This window comes from Ranitomeya variabilis, chromosome 1 (assembly GCF_051348905.1).
Source record: "Ranitomeya variabilis isolate aRanVar5 chromosome 1, aRanVar5.hap1, whole genome shotgun sequence".
NCBI classification, from domain to species: domain Eukaryota; kingdom Metazoa; phylum Chordata; class Amphibia; order Anura; family Dendrobatidae; genus Ranitomeya; species Ranitomeya variabilis.
The window spans coordinates 37,538,230-37,564,341 of NC_135232.1; the positions used below are offsets into that span (position 1 = coordinate 37,538,230).

Below are 26,112 nucleotides of genomic sequence, written 5' to 3' on the forward strand. Positions count from 1 at the left end.
ATAACTTGTGATCACCAAACTTGTGCATATCATTCTTACTGAATAATACATGCCATTTAAATTTCCCCGTAGGCTACGTATATTTTGGCCTGAAAAACATTCAATCATCAGTAAAACAAGACTTTATGTCTCCTTTTGGAATCCTTAATAGAAAATTCGGCCAAAGAAAAGTTCATTGTTAGACAATTTTATTTAACTTTTTTCTTAAAAAAAAAAGTTTTACTTTCTTTACCTCAAAAAAATTGTCAATGTATAACCAGTGATCGTAAACCTCTGTGCAGACTGCTTCCCCCAATCTTCAAGGGTTTTTTCATAACTATATATATTACTAAATTTGTTTCCAGAATATTGTGCATGTTTTTTCTTATTTTATTTTGGTTTACTGAGTTTTTGATGATATTTTGATCTTATTTGATTTCTACGTTTTGTAGCCACATCAGTCATCCCTGACCAATGATTAGAAAGTAATATTTGGTTATTTATATCTTTTATGTATGAGTCCCAGGCTATTTACATGGAATATACTGTATACTGTAGCCTTTCAGAAAGAGTATGAGGCTCAACAACTTGTGATCTGCAACAGTAAAATTTTGGAAGTTCCCGATAGTATTTCAGAGTAGAGTGCACATCCAACTTCCATCTAATCCTAACCTGGGGCCTATGTTATAATACAAAATAAGCGGTAGTTTGACAACAGGTTTAATAAATCTGGTTCCTAGCACAAAACTCTATCATTGGTGCCTGGTCCCAGACTGTACTAGATTCAGCATCATTTTCCTTGATGTCATTAACAGTGGCGTTGGTACCACCATAACATTGTCATCATATAGGCATTATGTATTGATAACCGGTTACTAGTTCATAGCACTTTATTACAGAGGTAGCACAAACTTTCTTAGGGACAAAGGTAAATTTTTCTGGTTGCCCAACCCAGAAAGGTAACTTGAAGCCGGTATGTTCTAATGGAAAATCACCAACAGGGTCCACAGCCATCAGAAGTCTTTAATAATATTGGTCTTCGTATATGGACCAAAGGCTTCTTTTGGGTGTTCCTTGGTCTCTAGAGTCTCAGTGTGACCATAAACTTTTGCACCTGCTATATTTACACCTCTGCCCCAACCAGACTCTAAAGTTAGAATGATAGTTTGCAAATATACAGTCATTCAAACTCCCCTACTAACCCATAACATGCATGTTGGCTTTGTTGACCCTGCAGGTTACGTCTGCATATGTAACATTCTCAGATGTATGTATCTTTGGCCATAGCGCATTATTAGCTACCAGGACACAATGCCTGATTGGCCGCGGGAAGACTTTGGAAGTTTACTGTAGGACTGCTATCTATATCAATGACCTCTCATATTGGTAGTCCAAGGTAGGCCATCATATCAACGAAACTTGGCACTAGAGTGAGGGAGGACATCAATTCTTACTTTAGAATTTTTGGCACTTGAGCTGATGGATATGGAAGCTTTGTTGCTGATTTACAATTTCTGCAGCAAAAATTTGCAATAAGTGTGAATCCATTATGCCACCATGCTAAGAGTGGAACAGGCGGCCACGAGAGGTGGTGAGTTCTCCTGCAATGGAAGTCTTAAAACAGAGGCTGGACAGACATCAGTCTGAGATGGTTTAGTGAATCCTGTGTTGAGCAGGCGGTTGGACACGATGACCCTGGAGGTCCCTTCCATTTCTAACATTCTATGATTCTAAGGTTCTAAGTATTAGAAAAATAATCCATTCAGAATTTCTGGCATTCAACAGATTTTCAAATAAGCATCATGTTAATTCCGACATGTAGCAGTCGTGAATAATGCAATGTAAAGTGGTAGGCAGCAAATCCTTGGCAAATCTGCATCCAAATCCATGTGTGGTCCATGCAAAATTTACTGTGGATTTCTCAATGACTTGCCACATGTGAATGCTGCCAAACTGTTGACAATTTTCGGTAATTTGCGCTGTATATCTGGTATCATGCCATCATTGTAACATCACTTATATGGTTATTCAAATTATCCTTTTTATTTTCTTTTTTTTGCCTTTTTAACTCTTAATGTGCACTATTTTTTAATGGAAACATTTATATCTCAAGTTAAAAACAAACCCCAAATTATAAAATTTTGATAATTCTTTTTTCAGTTTTTAGTTAAAATTTCATACTCTTTTGGGAATACTTCATACGTGATATCTTTTAATGGCTTAACCGCTTAGACTATATGTGATGTCATAATTATAAGCTGCCGCTATGCCATGTGTTGCTTTCATGATGTAAAAACATTGGCTTGTCCCTTCCACTCTCAAAGAGATAAGGCATGATATTTTGCGGGCTGCTACTTTTAGGCTGGGGGGCAATATCCATGGCCTCTTACCAGCCTGAGAATACCAGCCCCCAGCTGTCTACTTTAGCAAGGCTGGTTGTTAAAAATGGGGGGGACAATACCACGTTTTTTAAAATTATTTATTTAAATAATTAAAAAATTCGATGTCGGGAACCCTCTATTCTTGACAACCAGCCTTGTTGAAGCTGACAGCTGAGGGTTGCAGCCCCCAGCTGTGAGTTTTGCCTGGCTGGTTATCAAAAATACAGGGGAACCCACGTCGTTTTTTTTTTAACTATTTATTTACAGCGCAGGAGCCAGCTAATAAATACTCCCATCAGCCGCTCCTGCTCTCGCTGTTATTAGCGGCAGCAGATGTCGGATTATGGGAGCAGTAGTCTCATCCACTAACACCAGTGACCAGAGGTAAACTTTATACCTCCGATCACAGCTGAGCGCTCATGCTGTCTTCTGACAGCTTGGGAACTACGGCTATCTAACCAGTGGGGATGATTTCACCGCCGATCAGAAGCGGTGTTTGCTGTGCTGCCTTGCACATGACAGCAAGATAAATACCCCGTGTTCGGGCAGCTGAACCCGAAGAGTAACACAGACTCATCTCTACTCAGGATCAGTACTGGATCAGTAATGTAATGTATGTGCACAGACACTGCACCAGCAGAATAGTGAGTGCAGCTCAGGAGTATAATACAGGATGTAACTCAGTGCAGGATATTTTTGTAATATATGTCGAAAATGCTTCATCCTTGAAAATTTACGTCTAAATGTTGCAAAAAAGTTGACGTGATGCTAATAATGTGTGTTTGATACCTTAAAGATGAGGCTTTTATAATGCTCTTCTCAGGTTTGAATTTAATTTGCATTTGAGGAGAAAAGCCTTTTCTGAACAGAAACTGCAGTTGGTTGCCAACAAATATCGAATTGTTTTTGCAGTATTCATACTATTAATTTCTTGTGCTCTAAAACTTGTATGAAATCCCTTTTTCTGGCTTTACGGAGTCGAAACCAGATAGCAGTGCGGGGTCTCCGAGTCCAGATTATCTATTTATAACACTTCTACATTCACACAATGACCAGAATGTATTAGTCTGGCTGTGGGCTTGAATGAATCAGGTCATAGAATATTAATATTGTTTTTGTTTGACTCGTAGAATCCCAAGTGCCAGACCAGCCCAGTTCTCTTCATGTCAGACCTCTGACTACCAGCATCATTATGAGTTGGACTCCGCCGCTAAACCCTAACATTGTGGTGCGAGGCTATATAATTGGCTACGGTGTCGGAAGCCCTTATGCCGAGACTGTGAGAGTGGATAGCAAACAGCGCTACTATTCCATCGAGAATCTAGGTAAGTGTTCATGATTGAATACCAGAGGGTTAAAGAAAAGGCTGTAACAGTAAATCAGACAGAATCGCTGCTGCGGATGGAAATCTAGTGAACAATGTCTAGCAAGCTACATTCGTTGCCTCATTGAGGTCAAGGATAGATGTGAGTAAGTATATTTGCGCTTTGGAACAGTAGAGGTACTCCTCTATCGCTAGCATTTCCCTTTACTTTTTACCTACTTCTAGGATCCCCACCGATATTGAGAATATAGAGGCCAATGGTGAAGAAAGGCTTCTCATGGGCACCCCATTGTTCAGGGAATCACTACCATTGCCATTCACTTGCATGGGCATAGAGATAAAGATTAGGACTCAACTCCACACAAGCACTGAGATCCATTAATTCCCTGTATCAGTGAAGATCCAACCCATAGGACCTCGCTGGCATTGCTAAGGGGCCGATAGTGAGGAGAAGCAACTCCCAGTCAGCCAGTCAGTGGCATTCACTTGCTGGATGAAAGCAATGAAGGGGAATCAACTTTACATCAGAGTATCAGTAGAGGTCCCAGATGTCTGACCCCCACCAACCAAAAAGCAATAATATAGTGATATTGTTATAGGGCTCACCATGTGAGGTGGATTCTCTAAGCCCACATGTCTGTGGGCACTTGTATCCCATGCATTTATGTGGTAGCAGAAAGACACATAAAAGGCAAGGACTAGACACACTGGAGGTCGCAGGCAGACATGACACAGAGAAGGCACATACAAAGTAAGAACTAGACACACTGGAGGTCGCAGGCAGACAGGACACAGAGAAGGCACATACAAAGTAAGAACTAGACACACTGGAGGTCGCAGGCAGACAGGTAACAGAGAAGGCACATACAAAGTAAGGACTAGACACACTGGAGGCCACAGGTAGACAGGACACAGACAAGGCACACACAAAGTAAGGACTGGACACACTGGAGGCCGCAGGCAGACAGGTCACAGAGGAGGTACATACAAAGTAAGGACTAGACACAGTGGAGGCCGCAGGCAGACCGGACACAGAGAAGGCACATACAAAGTAAGGACTAGACACATTGGAGGCCGCAGTTAGACAGGTCACAGAGAAGGCACATACAAAGTAAGGACTAGATACACTGGAGGCCGCAGGCAGACAGGACACAAAGAAGGCACATACAAAGTAAGGAATAGACACACTGGAGGCCACAGGCAGATAGGACACAGAGAAGGCAAGTACAAAGTAAGGACTGGACACACTGGAGGCTGCAGGCAGACAGGACACAGAGAAGGCACATACAAAAAAAGGAATAGACACACTGGAGGCCATAGGCAGACAGGTCACAGAGAAGGCACATACAAAGTAAGGACTAGACACACTGGAGGCCACAAGCAGATAGGACACAGAGAAAGCACATACAAAGAAGGGAATAGACACACTGGAGGCCACAGGCAGACAGGTCACAGAGAAGGCTCATACAAAGTAAGGACTAAACATGCTGGAGGCCACTGGCAGATAGGGCACAGGGAAGGCACATTCAAAGTAAGGACTAGACACACTGGAGGCCGCAGGCAGACAGGACACAGAGAAGGCACATACAAAGTAAGGACTAGACACAGTGGAGGCCGCAGGCAGAAACGTCACAGAAAAGGCACATACAAAGTATGGACTAGACACACTGGAGGCAACAGGCAGATTGGACACAGAGAAAGCACATACAAAGTAAGGACTAGACACACTGGAGGCCGCAGGCAGACAGCACACAGAGAAGGCACATACAAAGTAAGGACTAGACACACGGGAGGCTGTAGGCAGACGGTCGCAGAGAAGGCACATGCAAAGTAAGGACTAAACACACTGGAGGCTGCAGGTAGACAGGTCACAGAGAACGCACATACAAATTAAGGAGTAGACACACTGTAGGCCGCAGGTAGACCTGACACAGACAAGGCACACTCAAAGTAAGGACTGGACACACCGGAGGCCACAGGCAGACAGGTCACAGAGAAGGCACGTACAAAGTAAGGACTAGATACACTGGAGGCTATAGGTAGACATGTCACATAGAAGGCACATACAAAGTAAGGACTGGACACACTGGAGGCAGAAGGCAGACAGGACACAGAGAAGGCACATACAAAAAAGGACTAGACACACTGGAGGCCGTAGGCAGACAGGTCACAGAGAAGGCACATACAAAGTAAGGACTAGTCACAATGAAGGCCACAGGCAGACAGGTCACAGAGAAGGCACATACAAAGTAAGAAATAGACACACTGGAGGCTGCAGTCAGACAGGACACAGAGAAGGTAGTACTTTCTGTCCCATAGAAGTGAATAGAGAGCTATTTCTTTGAATGTGATGGTCAGTGGTCATGTCACGAGGCCAAGGATTTGGGATTTGGGAACCCAAATTCTCCAAATGCGTGTGAGTTCTAAACATGGAACCAACATCAATAATAATAATAATAATAATAATAATAATAATGTATTTTATTTATATGGCACCCAAATATTCCAAAGCACTTTACAAATTAATCAGACTTTTATGATAAACTGGATGGAGGCCTGATGCTATTGCATTGGGAGGGCAGTAATGTCGCGATGGGGGCAGGCATGCGGCGCTGTTGTTGCCTAATGGCATCCTGTAATAATCTAATGACTTTTGCATCAGGGGACTCATGTCCTTGACGTATATGCATTGTTTTTGTCCCAGCGATTCTGTTGCTCTTCAAGAGTCTAATTTGGCCTTTGTTGTTTTCGACGTTGTGCCTTTCCTGCTTTCCTTTCATTGTCATTGGTGTACTTTTTATGAGGAGCCATGTTGGCATTGATATTTGCTTTTTAAAGGGGTTTTCCCACGAACAAAAGTTCATTTTAAAACTTGTCTGTGTCTGACCGTGTACTGAGCATACCACAGCTCCTGGGCTGGGGAGGAAGCAAAAGACAATACCATACCTCCCAACTTTTGAAGATGGGAAAGAGGGACAAAGTTTGTGGCGCGCAACGCGCCGCGGCAAATTTTAGGTCACACCTATGACCACACCCATTCATAATTAGTCACACCCATATCCACATCCCAACCACACCCATTTAGCACTGCTGATCACACTGTTTTATATACAATAATTATAAAAAAAAAAATATGGCCACACAGTGCTCCATACTGTACAATGACCCACATGATGCTCCATACTATAAAATGGCCACACATAGTACTCCATACTGTATAATGTATAAATGATCCCACATGATGCTCAATACTGTATAATGGCCACACATGATGCTCCATACTGTATAATGACCACACATGATGCTCCATACTGTATAACGGCCACACATGATGCTCCATACTGTATAATGACCACACATGATGCTCAATACTGTATAATGGCCACACAGTTCTCCATACTGTATAATTATCCCACATGATCCCCCTCACTCCTGTATGCATGGCTCATATTCCCCCTCCTGTATGCATGGCTCATATTCCCCCCCGAATGCATGGCTCATATTCCGCCCCCTGTATGCATGGCTCATATTCCCCCCCTGAATGCATGGCTCATATTCCCCCCCCTGAATGCATGGCTCATATCCCCCCTGTATCCATGGCTCATATTCCCCCCCTGAATGCATGGCTCATATCCCCCCCGTATGCATGGCTCATATTCCCCCTCCTGTATGCATGGCTCATTTCCCCCCCCTGTATGCGTGGCTCATATTCCCCCCCCGAATGCATGGCTCATATCCCCCCCCTGTATGCATGGCTCATATTCCCCCCAAATGCATGGCTCATATTCCCCCTGAATGCATGGCTCATATTCCCCCCTGAATGCATGGCTCATATCCCCCCCGTATGCATGGCTCATATTCCCCCTCCTGTATGCATGGCTCATTTCCCCCCCCTGTATGCATGGCTCATATCCCCCCCCCCCGAATGCATGGCTCATATCCCCCCCCTGTATGCATGGCTCATATTCCCCCCAATGCATGGCTCATATTCCCCCTGAATGCATGGCTCATATTCCCCCCTGAATGCATGGCTCATATTCCCCCCTGAATGCATGGCTCATATTCCCCCCTGAATGCATGGCTCATATTCCCCCCTGAATGCATGGCTTATCTCCCCACCCCCCGCTCCTGCTCCCATCTTGCATGGCGCGCCGGCTTATGTCCTCCTTCATCCCCCGTCCCTCATACTCACCTTTCCCTCATACTCACCTGTCTCACATCGTGCGGCCGCGCCGACATCCCCCTCGCTCTGTCCCAACTCCCGGCGCAGCACCTTCTTCCTGCGTGAGCGGTCACATGATACCGCTCATTAAGGTCATGAATATGCGCATATTCATGACCTTAATGAGCGGTACCACGTGACCGCTCATTCAGGACGAGCTGTGTACGCCGAGACCAGGCATCGCTGGAGCAAGGTGAGGTGAGTATCATCTTCAAGGAGAGAGGGCTTGCGGGCAGGATCAGAGCGTCCCATGCTGGACAGCGGGGCGAAGCAACAAAACCGGGACAGTCCCGCACAATGAGGGACGGTTCGGAGCTATGCAATACTGACATTACAGCAGGAGATCGCAGAGGATACATTTTGTGAGGTAAAATATTTTTAAAAAACAGTCAGTGAAATATTTTACCTCACAAATAGTGTTGAGCATTCCGATACCGCAAGTATCGGGTATCGGCCGATATTTGCGGTATCGGAATTCCGATACCGAGTTCCGATATTTTTGCGATATCGGGAATCGGGATCGGGATGCATATTCATGTGTAAAATAAAGAGTAAAAATAAAAAATAGGGATATACTCACCCTCTGACGCGCCCTGGTTGTAACCGCTGCAACCGGCAGCCTCCGTTCCTAAGAATGAGCGAGTGAAGGACCTGCGATGACGTCGCGGTCTTGTGATTGGTCGCGTGAGCGGTCACATGAGCGGTCACGCGACCAATCACAAGCCGCCATGTCATCGAAGATCCTTCACTCGCTCATTCTTAGGAACGGAGGCTGCCGGTTGCAGCGGTTACAACCAGGGCACGTCAGAGGGTGGGTATATCCCTATTTTTTATTTTTATTCTTTATTTTACACATGAATATGGATCCCAGGGCCTGAAGGAGAGTCTCCCCTCCTTCAGACCCTGGGAACCATCCAGGATCACTTCCGATATTTGTGTCCCATTGACTTGTATTGGTATCGGGTAATGGTATCGGCGATATCCGATATTTTTCGGATATCGGCCGATACAATCCGATACCGATACTTTCAAATATCGGAAGGTATCGCTCAACACTACTCACAAAATGAATCCTCTGTGATCCCCGGCTGTAATGTCAGTATTGTCTTTTGCATCCTCCCCTGCCCAGGAGCTGTGGTAGGCTCCGTACATGGTCAGACACAGTCAATTTTTAAAATGAACTTTCGTTCGTGGGAAAACCCCTTTTATGTGACCGGCTTCCTCCGTCTGTAGACACGTTGCTCATCTTCCGCCGGGATCAGCCGAATGATTCACTGCACCTGTGCATAATTCGTGCAGGCACAGTAAATCAGACCGCTGCCATGTTTGTGCAGACAGATAGCGGTGATTACATTAAAACTACGCATGCACTCCTGTACAAAGATGGTGGCAGTCAGTGAATCATTCGGCTAATCTCGGCATGTTCGCGGCGTTGTTCCGCTGGTGGTACCACGCAAGAGGCTGGCTACGTGAGTGTGAGTATGTAAGTGTGTGAGTGAGTGAGTGTGTGTGTGTGTGGTGCGACGGTGTTCCGCTGGTGGTACCGCGCAATAGGTTGGTACCAGCAGCAGTTTCCATATTGAGACACCCATCACTTGGGTGTCCCAATATGTTGGTCGGTGAACTTCCTACACTTGAAATTCTGGGATACGGTGACATCTGGACAGAACAGGAAATGAAAACATTACAAGGCAATTATATAAATAGATGTCTGAGTTGGCATTACTTTCTTTAATGGACTTCTCTCCAGAAACATGACTAGATGTTTCTTCAGCCAGAGCGGATTTTCACTTCACTGCCCAATGTCTACTGTAAACAAAACAGCAAGAATATGCGGTTGCTTTTTGGCAGATGTCATGCTAGCTCTCCTTCCAAGCTGCAAGCAGATGCCAACGTTAGTCCTCAATCCAAGCCACACCGCTAATTCTTTTACAGCGCCCGTCCATAATTCTTTATACTGAATTAGAGTGATTCCCAACTTCTCTTACTCCTGAGAGAAGTAGGAAAAGGGAATTGGGAAAGTAAGGTTTAATTTTGCAAATGAGTATGTCACTTACAGTAGAATGTATGACATACCTTCCAAGTATCTTAAAAGGTTCTTGCTAATATAGGGTTTTAAGATACATCAAAAGGTTTGGGCCACCTTCTTCCATAACCTTCATGAGACCCATTCTACCAATGATTGAAACCCAACTCTTAGGGGAAATATTTGGAAACCCATTTTGACACCTCTTGATTTCTTTTTTATTTTCAACTTACTATCATGAAAATCTTTTTAATGTTGCCCAATCATGATGGATCATGTAGAATTAGGGACTTATAGTTCAGGTATTTTTTAATTTTAGAAGGAAGTCATCTACCCCTTCCACCACCGAGAACACCCAGTAATAAATCAAGTAAGCTTAAAGCCATTTTTACTTTAAAAAATGTATTTCTACTTGGAACATATACTGACTGCTCTTGGAGAAGGGTACATATATCCTAGAAACGAATAAATTACGTAGGCCACCACAGTATGTCATCTGCACGTCTTAGAATTCAATGCAGTAAGTGCGGCCACTGAAATTCTTGGAATTTCAATCATGGGATCCAATTATGTGATTTAACACAGCAAAGCGCTGAATGACAGCTTTTAGTCTCTCGGGGTCTGGCAATGACGTTTAGTTCCACTTATGCTTGCCTTTTAGGTTGTAGAAAGCAAAGAGTACAGTAAAAGAGCCAATATTAGTATAAAGCTGTACATTAAGGATTATCTAAAATCCCAATCTATATGGTCCAGAATTCATTTATTAAGATATGTAAATGTTGTATGGATACGAGACTTTGAGTGTCTGTTATCTAGCCTAATGGAGAAGCAATTCAGTTAACGAGTCAACGATAGAGCGAAAAGAACAACAAAGCTTAAAACACCAATACATACATTTTAACGTACAGATGCGCCCCAAACATTTTGCCACGGATACCGCTATTTCAACAAACAATCAATGAGTAGTGATATGTAGTTACATATAGCAAAACATCTCCAGACAGAGTACACCCAACCATTTTAAAATCATCTTGTGTCTCACAATTCAAAACACGTTGAGCCATAAGGAAAGGTTAATTGTGCATAAAGCTTCTATACAATGTGTTATCAACCACAGTATTGTGGTATAGCTCTTTACAGAAGCTTACAGTAGGAGGAGGACCCCGATGAAATTTTAGTTCCAGGAGCATCAAACGAGGACTCTTGAATTTTGAAGAAACTGTTGACATTTCTCCTGTTTGGCTTGGGTCCCATGAATAGACAATTGGCTATTGTATAGAAAGCTGATAAAGGCCCACCAGTGAAAATGCAGTGAGCCCAGATTCTAACACAATGATGGGCCCTAAAGGTTCGACAGAAGACAATAATTTGAATAGACCTCAGGAGGGTACGGAGTAATGAAGAAAATATCAGGTGCACGGAAGCTCCGGGATCATCGAGTAGTGGTAGTAAAGCCCCAAAAAGTTGATAAATTCCAACATCTGGTACAATTGCTATTATTATATTATTATTATTATTTCTATCATTTATATGGGATAATTTTGTAATAATTTATTATTATTGATGATCTGTACAATGAAAACTGTAGAGATGATAATGTTATTAGAAGTGGCTGTGTATCCGGTCTATATAGATTTTCTCTGTTGAGCCCAATGAACCACAGTCTGACACTGACTAGAGTGAATATAGAAACAAAGGAGGGTTAACAAACAACCCAAAGAGTATATGCCCTGTAAAAATGTTAATTTATTCAGAATGATTAAACTATATAAATAAAGAATCAAATAGTAATGTAGGAGAGGAATGTTGATATGAAGTATGCAACTACTCAAGTGTAAAGTGCCCCAACGCACGTTTCGTTTTAAAACTTCATCAGGAGTTTCTAAGTATATTTTTATATATGGGTCCTTTCTGCTATTGACTTGACTAGAGTGAATGGCTAATATGATTCTACCAAAAACCCAAATTGTTCAACATTAACTACATGCTAATACAATATATCTATCAAAAATGATCTTTTGACATTACATATCGAGATGTCACAAGATGACATCAGTGGTGGTTTAATAGTTTGGAACTCCATAGATTTCGTAAATGAAAAACTATTTTTCTAATCTTCTGGTAGTTTGATTTAGTAAATAAATATATATTCTCCATTAAATAGCAATTGTGGAGCAATTTTTCTCATAAGTCTGTGTAGTACTGGCCTTCTGTTTCTCCTCCTCCTCCTCCATAAACATTCATGAATAACTGGACAACTGAGTGTTGCCTCTTATTTTGTTTATCACACACAGTCAGAACTGAATGATCTGATTGGACACTGTCAGCCTGTGTAACGGCACACCCATCACTGGTAACACCCATGAGGAATACCTGAGGAAAAAAACCACCATATAATTTTGAGAAAAAATGCTTCAGAATTATCATTTTATGAAAAAATATATAATTAAATAGCAATTTTGTAGCAATTGTGCTCTGTGTAGTATTGTTCCTCCTCGTAAAAAAATTGAATAATTTGACAACTGGGTGTTGCCTCTTGCTTTGTCTAACGTGTAATTGGACACTGTCAGCCTGTGTAATGACACACCCATCACTGGTAACACCCATGAGGAATATCTGAGGAACAGAACAACATAAAATTATGAGAAAAGATGATTCAGAATTATTATTTTATGAAAAATATATATTTTTCTGAAACAAACTTATCAGAATAGATGATGAGTCTTTTTTTGTCAATTTATAGGCCACTTGTTGCCGTCATCGCTGGTCTGTGAATATAAAACACCAATGATTTGGGGTTTTTTGTCACCCATTATTTTAGAAACCCAACTGACTCAATTCACACTAGTCATTAGTAAAGTACACTAATTACAATATGTTATACGATCCTTTTTTAATTCACTCTATGCAACTTCAAGACAAAAGTCAGAAAACTTTGCAAACTTTTATGCCTTAGTGTCTGATTTAAAAAATAAAAAGGTTCTAAATAATATTATAGAGAAAAAATGATATAAAGCAGAAAAATGGTGCTTCATCATGCAGGTGATAAAAAATAAAACAATGGGATTTTTATCATTTTACATTCTGAATTTCCTTGCAATATGGGTGTAATAAACCAAACCCGATAAACCATGCCTGGTGACCAGACGGAGGGAGATGCTGAGTGCAATGCTCCTTGCATCCATAATGCTATAATTCTTCTGTTGTGGGTGAGAGTTGTGTTCAGTATTCTGTGCGCTAAGAGCGGTCATGGGGAGAAGATGGCAACTGCCCGATGCCGGGATTATGATCGTTTTATAAGATGATCTTCGGTTGGTATTTGGCAGATGAGCAAGAGATTTTCTCCTACTTCTCTCTGGTCGTTATCAATGTGATGAGTTCTGAAGAGACATAAAGAGAAGATGTAATGCTCCATCTATCAGTCATCACGCTCTAGTATAAGATGTTTTGTAGGTTGTATTGGCCGATAATGGACCTATATATCTATCTTATGAGGTCTCGTCATGCATTCATTCTAAAAGTTTCTGTTAAAACTTTTTAGTTCTTTAATTTCAAAGCTAACTTTTTTTTCTTTATCAAGTATACAAAAAACTACAAAGTTGACCTGAAATTCTTTTATTTAAAGGGAACTTGTCACCCCTAAAACCGAAGATGAGCTAAGCCCACCGGCATGCATCAGGAGCTTATCTACAGCATTCTGGAATGCTGTAGATAAGCCCCTGATGTATCCTAAAAGATGAGAAAAAGAGGTCATATTATACTCACCCAGGGGCGTTCCCGCTGCGGTCCGGTCCGATGGGCATCGCGGTTCGGTCCGGGGCCTCCCATCTTCTTACGATGACGTCCTCTTCTTGTCTTCACGCTGCGGCTCCTCTCTGACCTTTCCCGGCACCTGCGCACTGCAGTACTTTGCTCTGCCCTCAACAGGGCAGACAAAGTACACCTGCGCCGGAGCCGCAGTGTGAAGACCAGAAGAGGACGTCATCCTATGAAGATGGGAGGCCCCAGACCGGACGGCGACGCCCATTGGATCGAACCGCCCGCCCAGATGAGGATAATCTAACCTCTTTTTCTCATCTTTCAGGTTACATCGGGGGCTTATCTACAGCATTACAGAATGCTGTAGATCAGCCCCTGATGCCGTTGGGCTTAGCTCAACTTCCATTTTGGGGGTGACAGGTTCCCTTTAATAAAGTATTAGGGGGGCCTAGATTCATCAACTTTTCGAGAACTTTAGGTATATTGACATGGTGCTTCTAGTGTAGCATCATTAACTTCAATCAAGACTTTCCATTCATGCCCAACACGTCGCATGGAAATTTCTAGTGCGCAATCTATGAGAGATGGCCAGACACAAGGATTTATTAAATGTTGTACTTCTTCATTCTCTGTAATTGGTTTGGTTTCAAGTTCATAGTTTGCTATCAATGTTACGACATATCCTTCCTGAACTTTTCACTTGATTCAACATATCCCGAGGTGAGTGGCACAAGATAACCTGCTTTAAAAAAACAAAAAAAATATACTCTTTGGGGAGTTTTTTATGATATAAGTGTGTCTTTTTGTCGTCTCCCAGTGGTCATAATGTGAACTGCAGCTTCACAAGGAATTTTCTGGGTTTGGTATGATAATTTTGTGGAATAATGAGGGCTGAGAAATGTTTCAGAACATAACACTGATGGTGGTGATCCGTGGACTAAAATCCCAAGATAAATCTTACCCAAAAAGAACCAGACAGTAGACAGAAGATACTTTAAGCATTAGTAGATCAACTACACTTAGGCTGTGTTCACATATCACGGTTGTAGTATATTGTTTTGCTGCAACCAATTCAGCTAGCATGTGTAAAACCAGCATAAATGGGGTAATCCACTACTGGACAATTCCAGCTTAATCAATTCTGGACCCTAATTAAAATAAAAATAGTGGATACTCACCTCCTGCAGTGGAGTTGTTCCAGAGATGTCGGCACAGTCGGAGAGTAACGAGACTTGTTTCATTTACGGGTTGTAGTTAAAGAGTGGCCACTCTTTGGCTGCAGTTCATTATTATTTTGTAGGGGATGATGTCCACTCTCATGGAATAGTTAAGGATGTAGATGACAGCAGTCTGTTAACGACACAAGTCAAGTCACTCTCTGGGAACAATGGCGCCAACACCACTTGAATAGCTCTGCAGCGGGAGATGAGTGTCCACTGTTTTAATTTTAATTAGGGTCCTAAATTGAATTATAAGGAGCAAGTGTTTTGATTTTCCTACACTGCCTCCGCAGGATAAATAAGGTATTACACAATGCCTAAAGATAGCAGTACACTTTCTGCACACTGCATTGACGTGCTGGGTCCTAAAGAGAGAGACGATCTGTGAAGCTACTCTCCACTTGGCTGAAAAATTAGACTTCTAAATTCAGGGCCCCCTGTTTTATTTTAAAAAAAAATGTCCTAATTTGGTATTTGATAAAAAAAAAATAGGCAGCCCCTTTAAAAAGTGGAACTCTACGAGGGCGTCCATCCTAAGCGATCATACAGGAGAATTTTATTGTTGATTAGGTGAATATATGTTTTTGTACAAATTGCTCTAAGGAGAAGAATTATCTCACTAGATAGAGGTAACGCTGAACTTTTTACATTTGCAGATATCAAAGACAGACAATTACAGACATGAAGATACAGCGGTTATGTTTAATTTCATTCACCTTATTCTTTTTTTTCTACTCCATAATCAGCGCTCAGTAACACAAATCTCCACAAATTTTTCAAAATTGCTAACAAGGCCAAGATTCCTGTGATTTTGCCCATTATACCTTGACCTAAAGCTATAATGAAATACTAAATGAAAGGATTGCAATCATCTCTCACTGTATCTCTTCTCTGTGTCGGGGTCCTGAGAGCTTTCTTCCTTTTGGTTAAAAATGAGCCATCCTTTTATTCATTGCCAGAGGTGAGGAAGGGTGACGTTCTGCTATATATTCTGTCTCCGAGGCGTTTTGCCTTCTGAGCGTAAAGCTAAGAATTTAAGAAAAGAAAAATTGGAATACGGTATATCAATTTATAATGTTATCTCATGCGGGAGACTCACAGGCCAAAAACAGGGGAATGTGTCCTCATGCAGTGTAATTTAGTTTTTAACAATCCTGCTTGCTGCAAGTTTTTAAGTTTCTCAGCCGTCACTCGAATAGTTCATAGCTCCCAGCCGTCCCATTTTCTACCTTTTGGGGGTATAGTTTTTTGAAAATGGGCCCCGAAATGATAATTTCTATAACTTTGGTGACTGTTCCTCGTATATTGTTGGCAGTGCTTAAAATGTGCTATGGATTGGGGCGCAAACATTAGAATGTACCCATAGTTGGAACTAAAACTTGTCAATAATAAAATAATCACAATTTTAATTCTATTGTGCCAACATATTCCTTAGCAGTTAGCAACTTAAAAATTGAGGGGGACATGCGCAGACAATAAAGATGTTAGAAAGTAACCATATTTCACCAGTTACAGGAGGAGTGAGGGTCCTGCTCGTAAGCTACAATCTATAAAGAAATATAGGGGCACTATAGGTAGGAAGTATTGATGAGCAAACATGCTTGGATAATTCGGGTAGAACAGTCTAGAAAACTGGCGCAGCATAGGAGAAGTCTTGGAGACAGAGGTGGGAGGCTCGGATTATGGAGGTTGTTAGTCTTATATCAGTTTCAGAATGGAGAACACGGGTCAGGTGATAGACAGAGATCATAGAGGAGGTGTGGGGTGCTGCAGGTCTGTGGACAGTTTTGAGAGTGAGAGCAATAAGTTTATATTGTACACTGTAGCGAATGGTTAACCAGTGCAATGACTGGCACAAGGTGTATGCATCGGTGAAGGGGCTGGAAAGAAATATAACCCTGGCTGTCGCATTCAGGACGGATTAGAGATGCTATCAGTAGGTCATGAGCGTAGGCCTTTAGTAGGTCAACAAATGTTGGGGTCATAGTGCTTTGTAGAGTTTGGAAGTGTTTTATAAATTTTCATTTCAAGACAGTGAATCCTATCACTTCTATGGCATATTTTCTTCTAAAGGGATATTCCAGATGTTAGGAGTTATGGCCAATTTTTTTCAACTACAGTATTTATTGAAGATGGAATAACTTGGAGATCGGTGGGATAAGATTACTCGGATCCCCACCGGCTATCAGAAAGGCCATATTGATTCCTCTGGGTGAATACATCCATGGTCAGGCATGCACACTGCTACTTCATTCAGTGTCTGAGGAACTGCCGAAGATAACCACATAGATGCCCAAAATGATTGCGTGCCATATTGATAAATCTAGCCCATTTTACAACTCTACTTGGCCACTTTATTATTATTATTATTATTTATTGCTATAGCGCCATTTATTCCATGGCGCTTTACATGTAAGGAGGGGTATACATAATAAAAACAAGTACAATAATCTTAAACAAAACAAGTCATAACTGGTACAGGAGGAGAGAGGACCCTGCCCGCGTAGGCTCACAATCTACAAGGGATGGGTGAGAATACAGTAGGCGAGGAAAGAGCTGGTCATGCAGCGGTTTGGTTGATTGGTGGTTATTGCAGGTTGTAGGCTTGTCACTTTCTCTTTTTTAGACACTTTGTACATCAGTTTGGCACATCCTGCTTAGTAAATATCCTCAAAAGTGTTAGACCTACTGCAAAGTTCATGCTGCCTGAGACTTGGAATGTAATCACAATTGGAATCTGTATAATTGTGGATGGTTATGTATTTTTCTGAAATGCTCCTGCTTTTCAGAGGAAATGTGGTAAGAAGATTCAGCCATGGACCATATGTGAAAATGAGGCTAGTATGACAATGAAAGCCTCATCTCTGGCTATGGTCTATGGCTGAGTCTTCTAAATATATTCCCCAGCAGGCTCAGTCCTCCACTGATCCAGGGGATGGACAGGTCACAGCTACAGACCTGTCAACTACTTGATGGCGCTGGACTTGTTTAATCTCCGGCTATGGTCTCTGGCCTGATCTTTTTACTATGTTTGCTCTGAAATGCCATAGCTTTTCAGAGAAGAATATACCAGTCCGCAATTGTGCAGCCAGGCTTTGATTCATGCTGCCCCTTGTATGAGCAGCATGAATCATGGGACAAGTTGTTACCTAAAATAAGTCATCACCTAGTACCTTATCAGCAATTAGCAAATTGGGGAAATGTTTTCCCGTTTGCAAAATGGCATAGCTAGTCATCAAATGCCCAACAGGTGCTCCATTTATTGACTATAGGGCTTCCGGGAAAAGGCAGAGCATAGCGTTCGGCAGCCCCATGGGGAATTATTGGAGCACATGTTGAACATGTTCCTTTCTAATGGGGTAAAAGTTCCCCTTTCCATCGGTGTGATCTCTGGCACTTAGACCCCCACTGACCAACAAGTTTTTACCTACCCTGCGGATAGATGATAACTTGCTTTAGCTGAGCAACCACTTTAATGCCTCCATACATAGCTATCTTGCCCGACTTATCAGTTCCCAGGAGCGCTCGGATTAACCTTCTACCGAACAAAAGAATCAGTAGTTGGAGTTCCAGCAGGTAGGATTCTTCTCTTTCCCAATGCCATCTGTTGGTCACTTTGTCTAACTGTAGTATAATGTGCATGGGAGCTTATAGAGGTTAGGACAACCCAGTATAGAAAATCCTCTCTGAGCTAAACACATCAATAGCAATTGAATTAGATTTGGTTTTTGTTTTAGCTTCTGGAAGTAAAGAAGAAATGTTATTCACAGGCGCAAGCAGAAATATTAAATATGGTGAAAAAAAGAAATAGAAAGTCTAATTGGAAGGAACTGGTTAGGCAATGATTAAACTTTATTTCTAAAAATATTGAAATAAGTCCTTCAGGTTTATGTGTCAACTTGGCACTTACAAACTTTTTGCATCTTAGATCTACAAAAGTGAAGCAATATATAACAACAATCCTATATATGAATAAATATCGGGAATAAGAAGAGATTCAAAGATAATATTAAAATAGTTAACTTTTATTCTATGATAATTATAAAAACACACAATTTCAAAAAGCAGAAATACCGTAGGGGACGCTGAGCAAAAAAAGGGGGAGAGAATAAATGGGGGATTCTATGGAGGGATAATAATTGGAGATCAAAGAGGATAAGTAATAGTACAGTGACTCCCTTTCCATAGAAGTTAAACCCCAGTGCATAAGAAATAACACCCAAAATGGCCACTCTATCGTGGCTGGAGTGCAGCCCAGATATTCATACTATAGTCTAAATAATGTCCTAAGTATGCTGGCACAATCCTAGGTAAATACATCAGATAGAAGTGTGAACAATAATGGTTACCTGAGAGTAAAGCTGCCACTGGAATAATGCCAAGGCATGCCCTCACCCCGACGCGCGTTTCGCCACCAGTTTATCTTGGGGTATGTCATAGTGAGGGACGACTGCGTATAAAAATAACCACCTTTCAATCAGCGCTCGCTGGGGGAATAAAGAAGGCCTGCTTGTCTCGTAGGCACATACCGCACTACTATTACTTATCCTCTTTGATCTCCAATTATTCTTCCTCCATAGAATCCCCTACTTATTTCTGCTTTTTTAAACAGTGTGTTTTGATGGGATTGCTGTTATACATTGTATGAAGTGCCTCCCCTATAAAGGACATTGTTTTGGTTGAAAAATGAAGCAATGTCTGATAACACATAAACATATAAGGGGAAGGCGATCGCGCTCACTTTTCCCCAAGGCTTCTTCAGCTCGCTTTGTTACTTTGTTAACATCTTAGAGAGTCTTGAAAGGAAAGAACAATGATTAAACACGGACTCTCATACTGGAAAACAGGAGTAGCCAAAGGCTATAATCTTTCCTGTACGACTGAATGGGGAGTCAGTTCAAATTCCTGGGAGGTCCGGGTCAACACGGTAATGGATTAAGACCAGAGCTGTATTTTTACAATCCAAGTCCCAAGTCAATTTTCCAGTCTGTATTAAAGCAAAATGTCTCCAGCGAATCGTGAAAACCTCATTGTGATTCCGTCTGTGCCACGTTCAGGAAAAGGTAGTGACACAGAATGAGCGTGACGCTGTCATAAGAAATAAAATCGCTCATGATTTCTGCTTGCTAAATACAAAGTACTGAAATTTATTGAGGCCATATTGTGTTTCTAGCCTTTTATGTCTCCTTCGATAGTGTTTCAAGTATTTACAGTTATGTGGCTACTTGTTGCTTCCAACATGACCATATACATGTGACCAGGTTATAGATCCGTCCTGTATAGATGTATTATATGATGCCCATAACATTGTAATTGCTGAGAAAAAAAAATTGTAGTGTGCTCTTATTTTATGATATATTATTAGTTATGCCTATGGACTTGTAGTACTGACCTATTGGGATTCCATATTTCACCATACACGATAACCCGTATTTTGAAAACTAATTTCTTAAATGATATTGTTACTTAAAAAATGTAATTCTGGGGACCATTAATCAACGTGTCCCAGTTGATTACAGCTTTCCCTTTTGTTGCAAAAAGGCCTTTGGGACACAAAATTCTTATACATTATTGCATATAATTTATTATAGTAGTTGGCACTGGGCACTATACGATAGCATTTCAGTTAGATGATTGATGTTGATAACTTGAACCTTACATTTTCAGCAATCTTTCCCCTGTGCACTGTCCATCTGGTCCTTACTCCGACCTGACAAGTCATCCACGTCTGTCTACGCATTGTCTCTGCCCCAACTTCACCTTTGATGTCTCACGAGTCCCCAGAAACCCACAGTTGTACCCTACTGGACACCTGGTTCGTACCTGCTGCAGCTGAGCTCCCCTTTTTCTCCCATCCACTTTCCAAGCTTTAAAGATGTTTCGGCTGTGTCTGGGATCCAAACTGCCATTTCTTAATCCAGTTACACGCTTGCTATTAATGTCTCCTTCTGTTCACACACCCAACTTGTGGCCTTTCTTCGTGCTTCTAACACCAGCTAGTCACTAACCAGGAAGCATCCCCTTATCCTCTCACATCTCCTTCCCACTGCAGAGTGTGGTACTTGCTAATCGTTTCTTGCCCAGGTGACTTTATTACAACATATTTTTTTACCGTGAAACTATCTTATGGTCACATTTCTACATTAAAACATCACAAGTGCATATTGTCACACCACACACAACATTAGATCATCCATTTTAACATGAGACTAGCAATAACAAAGCTTCACGAGCTGTGAGCCATCTTGCACTCCTTTACAACTCAACCAATGCCCAAGTCACCCATGACTTTTAAGCACCATTTCCCTATTTTACACTGTCTGAGCTTTTCTACTTTCCGAGTCTGAAAAGGTAGCTTTGTTCTTACTCAATGTTGGCATAAATCTAGCTTATATTCTTAAACCACTCTTCTTGTCTACTGCCCGTTCTGACCTTCACCTGATCTCCACTTATGTCAACATTCTTCTTTTGCTCAGTCTCACCACTCTTAATGGCACTTCAACTTGGTGACTTCTGCTCATCTACCGATCAGCTAACCAAGACTACTCATTAATTTCCCTGAAAATCAATGTAGGAAAGTCCCCACGTCCTTTATAAAGTGAAGAATACACAGACCTTTCGACACCAGCCCAAGGTTACCTTCTGCCAAACTTATTTGTGACCCTGTACATCCACATTATTAGTTTACCACCATTACAGTATTTTTTATGAACATTGAGAAATATTGCCTTCTAAGTACTAGTATCAAGATGCAAATTGTTGAGGAATAAGCCACTGCTGACACAGCATACAAAGTTGTCTTCATCTATTAGTATCAGTCTCTGCCATGCTTAAATATACTTCTGTATTGGATATTGGAGGGTGGCTTTCATATCCGTCTCTTTGATTATCATCTACACTACCTTATTACATCATAATATCTCTCCTGGGTTGGGTTGGTCTGTTGCCTGGTTTTCGAAAGGCATCTTCTGTTTCACGTCCATCACTTTGGAAGGGCCGCGGCTGAATACAAAGTGACTGTAGCACATTTACCATAGAACCTTTTTTTAAATTGTCCTTTCTTCTGAAACTTTTGCCATTTCCCTGTCCTCTGCATGGACAGATATCTGACTTTAATGAAGTAATTACATTTCTACACTCACGGACTCTCTCGCCATGTAGTTTAGATTTCATTTTGTAGGCAGATATGAAACATATTCATACCAGCCTCCTGCTAATAATAAATTAAACTCTTCAGAGGCGCATTGCCCTTATCAAGGCCAAATAATGATATTCTTTATTCCTACATTATTTAATGGCCGGCTGAGAGAAAGGTGAACCAATGCTTAGTTTATGTCCTTCATATCTCTTTCTGTTGATTATTTGGCTTAATTAAAAAAATGGGAGATTGTGTTTCCATTTCTGCTGCTCATTTGAGATAGTAGGAAAAAATGGAATTGAATATTTGTTTTTCATGCGGACAAGAACATAATGAAATGAATGGTCATGGCGTGGAGAAACCACTATTTGATTAAGCTATAAATATTTGAGACAAAATCTTTCAATAAGATTAAAATGGAGCTAATGTACCAACCAAACAAACAGTGCAACTTGGCAAAGCCTAGCCATAAGTAATATATGCTACTTTCTTACTAAAACAAAAAAAATCTCTAGGGGACATACAGATGTGTCCTTCCTTACTTTTCCTTTTGGCTTAGTGTATCCCGAATTGAGTGGAGTGAGATAACTAGCTTTGGAAAAGACATGATTGTGTGATACTCTGTCGAGAGACATTTATTTGTCTAGGTGTGGCCAGTGGCCACCCAATGGATGTCACATGAGATGCGGCTGGCTTAGGCTTTTTCAAGTAGGTCTCAAAAATGTATTAAACATGTATCATGAGATGTTGGCTTCTTTAGAGCGTCAAGGGGAGACACATCTGTGCCTACTAAAGTCGGACCAGTCTCCCTGGATTTGATTAGGGCAGATTTAGGAAGGAATTCAATTCACATCCAATTAATCAAATTGGCTGGGAAGGACTTACAAATAATTATCTTACACTTACCTTTCCTTGGCCGTCAGTGTACCTGTCCTGCTGCTGCTGGTACTCCAATTGTCATTTCTATCTTCTGTCTTCTATCTTCCTACCGGCAAAGTTTCCCATTCACTATGCCACATGATGTTATGTGGGTAATATGTGGTCACATAGGGTGGAGCATATGTCATTGATATGTGTCACACCTGAATGTGACAATGTCTGGTTGAGTAAATGGAATATCCGACCAGAAGGAAGATAGCAGATAGAGGATAGTAGAGTCCATCGGTGCACCTGTTATTCACAGAAGTGAAAATAAGATTTGTTTAACTCTTTTCTCATCCTCTATAGTACTTCAAATTCCCAGCTTCCATTTTTTTGGATTCAACCAAAGGGAACCACAAGAAATTCAGATTCTGGTGTGATCAGAATTTGTTTCCCTCATCTCTAGAACCTACAGGGGCATGCAATGGTAGCAAAAATATATAGGTAATATCCACAGAGAAAAAGAGAAAAGGTGGCACTCACCAAGCGATGCATTAAAAATCCTTTATTCTTCCATATATCAGAGTAAGGACATGCCTTTTGGGCTGCAGGTAAAGCAAGAGGGTACGGGGAGTGAACCGGACCACGGCCGTTTCGCGCACGATGCGCTTCAACGGGTCCATGCCTGAGTGCCACCTTTTCTCTTTTTCTCTGTAGATATTTAATATAAAGTACTGTTTGGTAGAGCACCACAGTGCAATTGTATTCCACCGTCAGTCCGATTGCCATGAGAGACTTTGATCGTTGCAGTAAATTGCTCACTTGAAGGCCATCAAAAACCATCTATCCTGGTGCCGTTATACTTTTTTCTTTTTATATGGAAAAATATATAGGTCTTTGGACCTGTATTGCCAAGTTTTTAACACTAAGGTTCGGATACGGCTTTAAAGAAGGCTACTATTTGCGATATAACGCAATTTTATTTCAAAGTACAAAATTAAAGGAATGGTATGATTGAATAGTGTGATCGCATACACATTTGTATATTTTAAGATACAAAGTACATATAAGGATTAAATTCATATAATGATTAAGTACATATAAGGATTAAATTCATATAATGATTAAGTACATATAAGGATTAAATTCATATAATGATTAAGTACATATAAGGATTAAATACATATAATGATTAAGTACATATACTCACATCATCCGTCACCAAGGGGCTTTTAAACATAATCCGTCTGGAAAATCAGAGAAGCAACACCAAGACAGAGAACCCCTGGAAAATTCACAACACTGCATGGGCGTCCCCAATTGTGCAGGTATCACAACACTGTACACATGTAAGTACAGGTACACCAGTTTATGCTTCTGTCTTAGTCATGTTTCTCTGGCCTTATATAGTGATTTGCGCTATGCTTCATTTGGTTTCACCCTGCCCTTCAAGTGGCCAGCTTTCAAGATAAGATGAGACCAAGATGTCAGTCAAGCATCAGACAATGGGCCATAAACCCATAGATACATAAAAGCCCACAAGGGTTAGATAAAACTACCAAAGACGGAGGTTAAATAAACCTTAATGTTTTACAATAACAAACTAACTTAAAACTGTTTGTGAACTGGAAGGTCTTCAGACAATAAATAAACAGTTCTCAAGATTGTGTCACAATGAGCATTGTCTGTCTGTAAATGTATTACAAGAAATGCTGCTCTGTAATGGTCTGAATGCTTTCAGTATATTTCAAAATGGACTCAAAATAGCCATTTTTATATTCACATTACAATCCACCCATGGCTATTTTGAGCCAAACATTATTTATACAAGGTACCATATCCTAAGGGGATGGTTTTAGTGGATGATTGGCATAAGGATAATAATGGAAATGTGCACTGTACAACAGCACAAAGCAATGCATGCACAAATTATAGCAAGACTACTATTATATGTGAAGTTTTAAGTCACATCTTCTTCTATGTCTTCATCTTGAGTTAATACCCCCATCAGCTTTGTCCATAACTGTAAAGGGGTCCGTACTGCCACCAGACACGCTTCTAATATATTGGTTGTAGTAGTCTTTGTCATATAAGAATGGCTAGTGTTCATCAGCTGAGCCAAGTAAATCTATAGATTCTGTTTGGTCTTCATTAAGCTCCACTTTCCATGGTTGGTCTCTTGGTGTTCGGTCTGAAGATCTCTTTGGTAGTGACGGAACTTGAAAGGACCATGCACACGGTGGCTGCAAAGATGCACCATTTTCAGGTTTTGATCTAAAGGGAAAATATATATTATTCTCTGAGTTAACACCTGTCTGTTGGGACCTTTTTCCCACTTCTCTTGCCCGGATTTCATAACTATCAGCACATTTTCTCCATGAGCAATTACTTCTGCAGGTTCTGGAGGACCTTTGTCCCACAGATTTTTTTACACCATCATTGGTAGGATGTAAGAATCCAAATCCTTTAGCAAATCTAACCTGATGGGCACGCCTCTGGTCTGTGCCCATTGGTAAGTAGCTTTTTCCCCCAGGTGTCCATATTTCTGGAGTGCCCACTGAGTCAATCCGAGCCGTCCCTCAGTGGTGTCAGTCTTTGAACTGGATTCAGAGACTGATAATTTGGAATGTTCATCTGCTACTGAGTTGAAAAGTCTTTCCAGTGTACCTGAAGCACAATAATCATGAACATTAAACACCGTCACTTTATTTCTTTGTGCAATTACCCAGATATCTTGCCACAACTTTCCCCACACTACAGGATTGTTCCATTCATTAGTAATAAGCACAAGCACACGGCTCTCTAATAAATTCTGTAATTATAACCTTGCGCCCATTGAACTATTTTGGATTTACATAAATCAAACTGGCCTCCACCCTTGTATCTACCAAAGCTTTAACATGTTGGCTGTTGTTATTTTTCCCGTTAATCACTAAATCTACATGAGGGTGTCTATCCATTTGTGGGTCGTGGCCAGCTAGTTAATCACTCTTATTTCCCCTCCCCATTGATCCTCCATTTCAGATGAAGGCATCTTGGTAGGAGATAATGACAGCCCCCTCAGTTGGGCTTTGAATTCCTGTATCAAGGATTTCACTTCAGCATAAAGATCCTCAATCCCCGGTGCTGTGGACTTTGACGGAGACAAAAAGGGAGCGGGCCCTCTCTCTCCCCGTGTCCTCTCTGGCCCCTGCTGTGGAGA

At 41.2% G+C, this 26,112-nt stretch overlaps 1 protein-coding gene across 2 annotated transcripts in view; it reads left to right on the top strand.

The window, feature by feature from the left end:
• The window catches only part of DCC (DCC netrin 1 receptor), a 1,118,040-nt gene that overhangs the window by 935,863 nt on the left and 156,065 nt on the right, over window positions 1–26,112 (top strand). For both annotated transcript variants that reach the window (XM_077282231.1, XM_077282240.1), the window contains exon 15: window positions 3,491–3,685. In XM_077282231.1, the coding sequence (XP_077138346.1) occupies window positions 3,491–3,685 (195 nt within the window). The remainder of the gene's footprint in view (window positions 1–3,490; window positions 3,686–26,112) is intronic.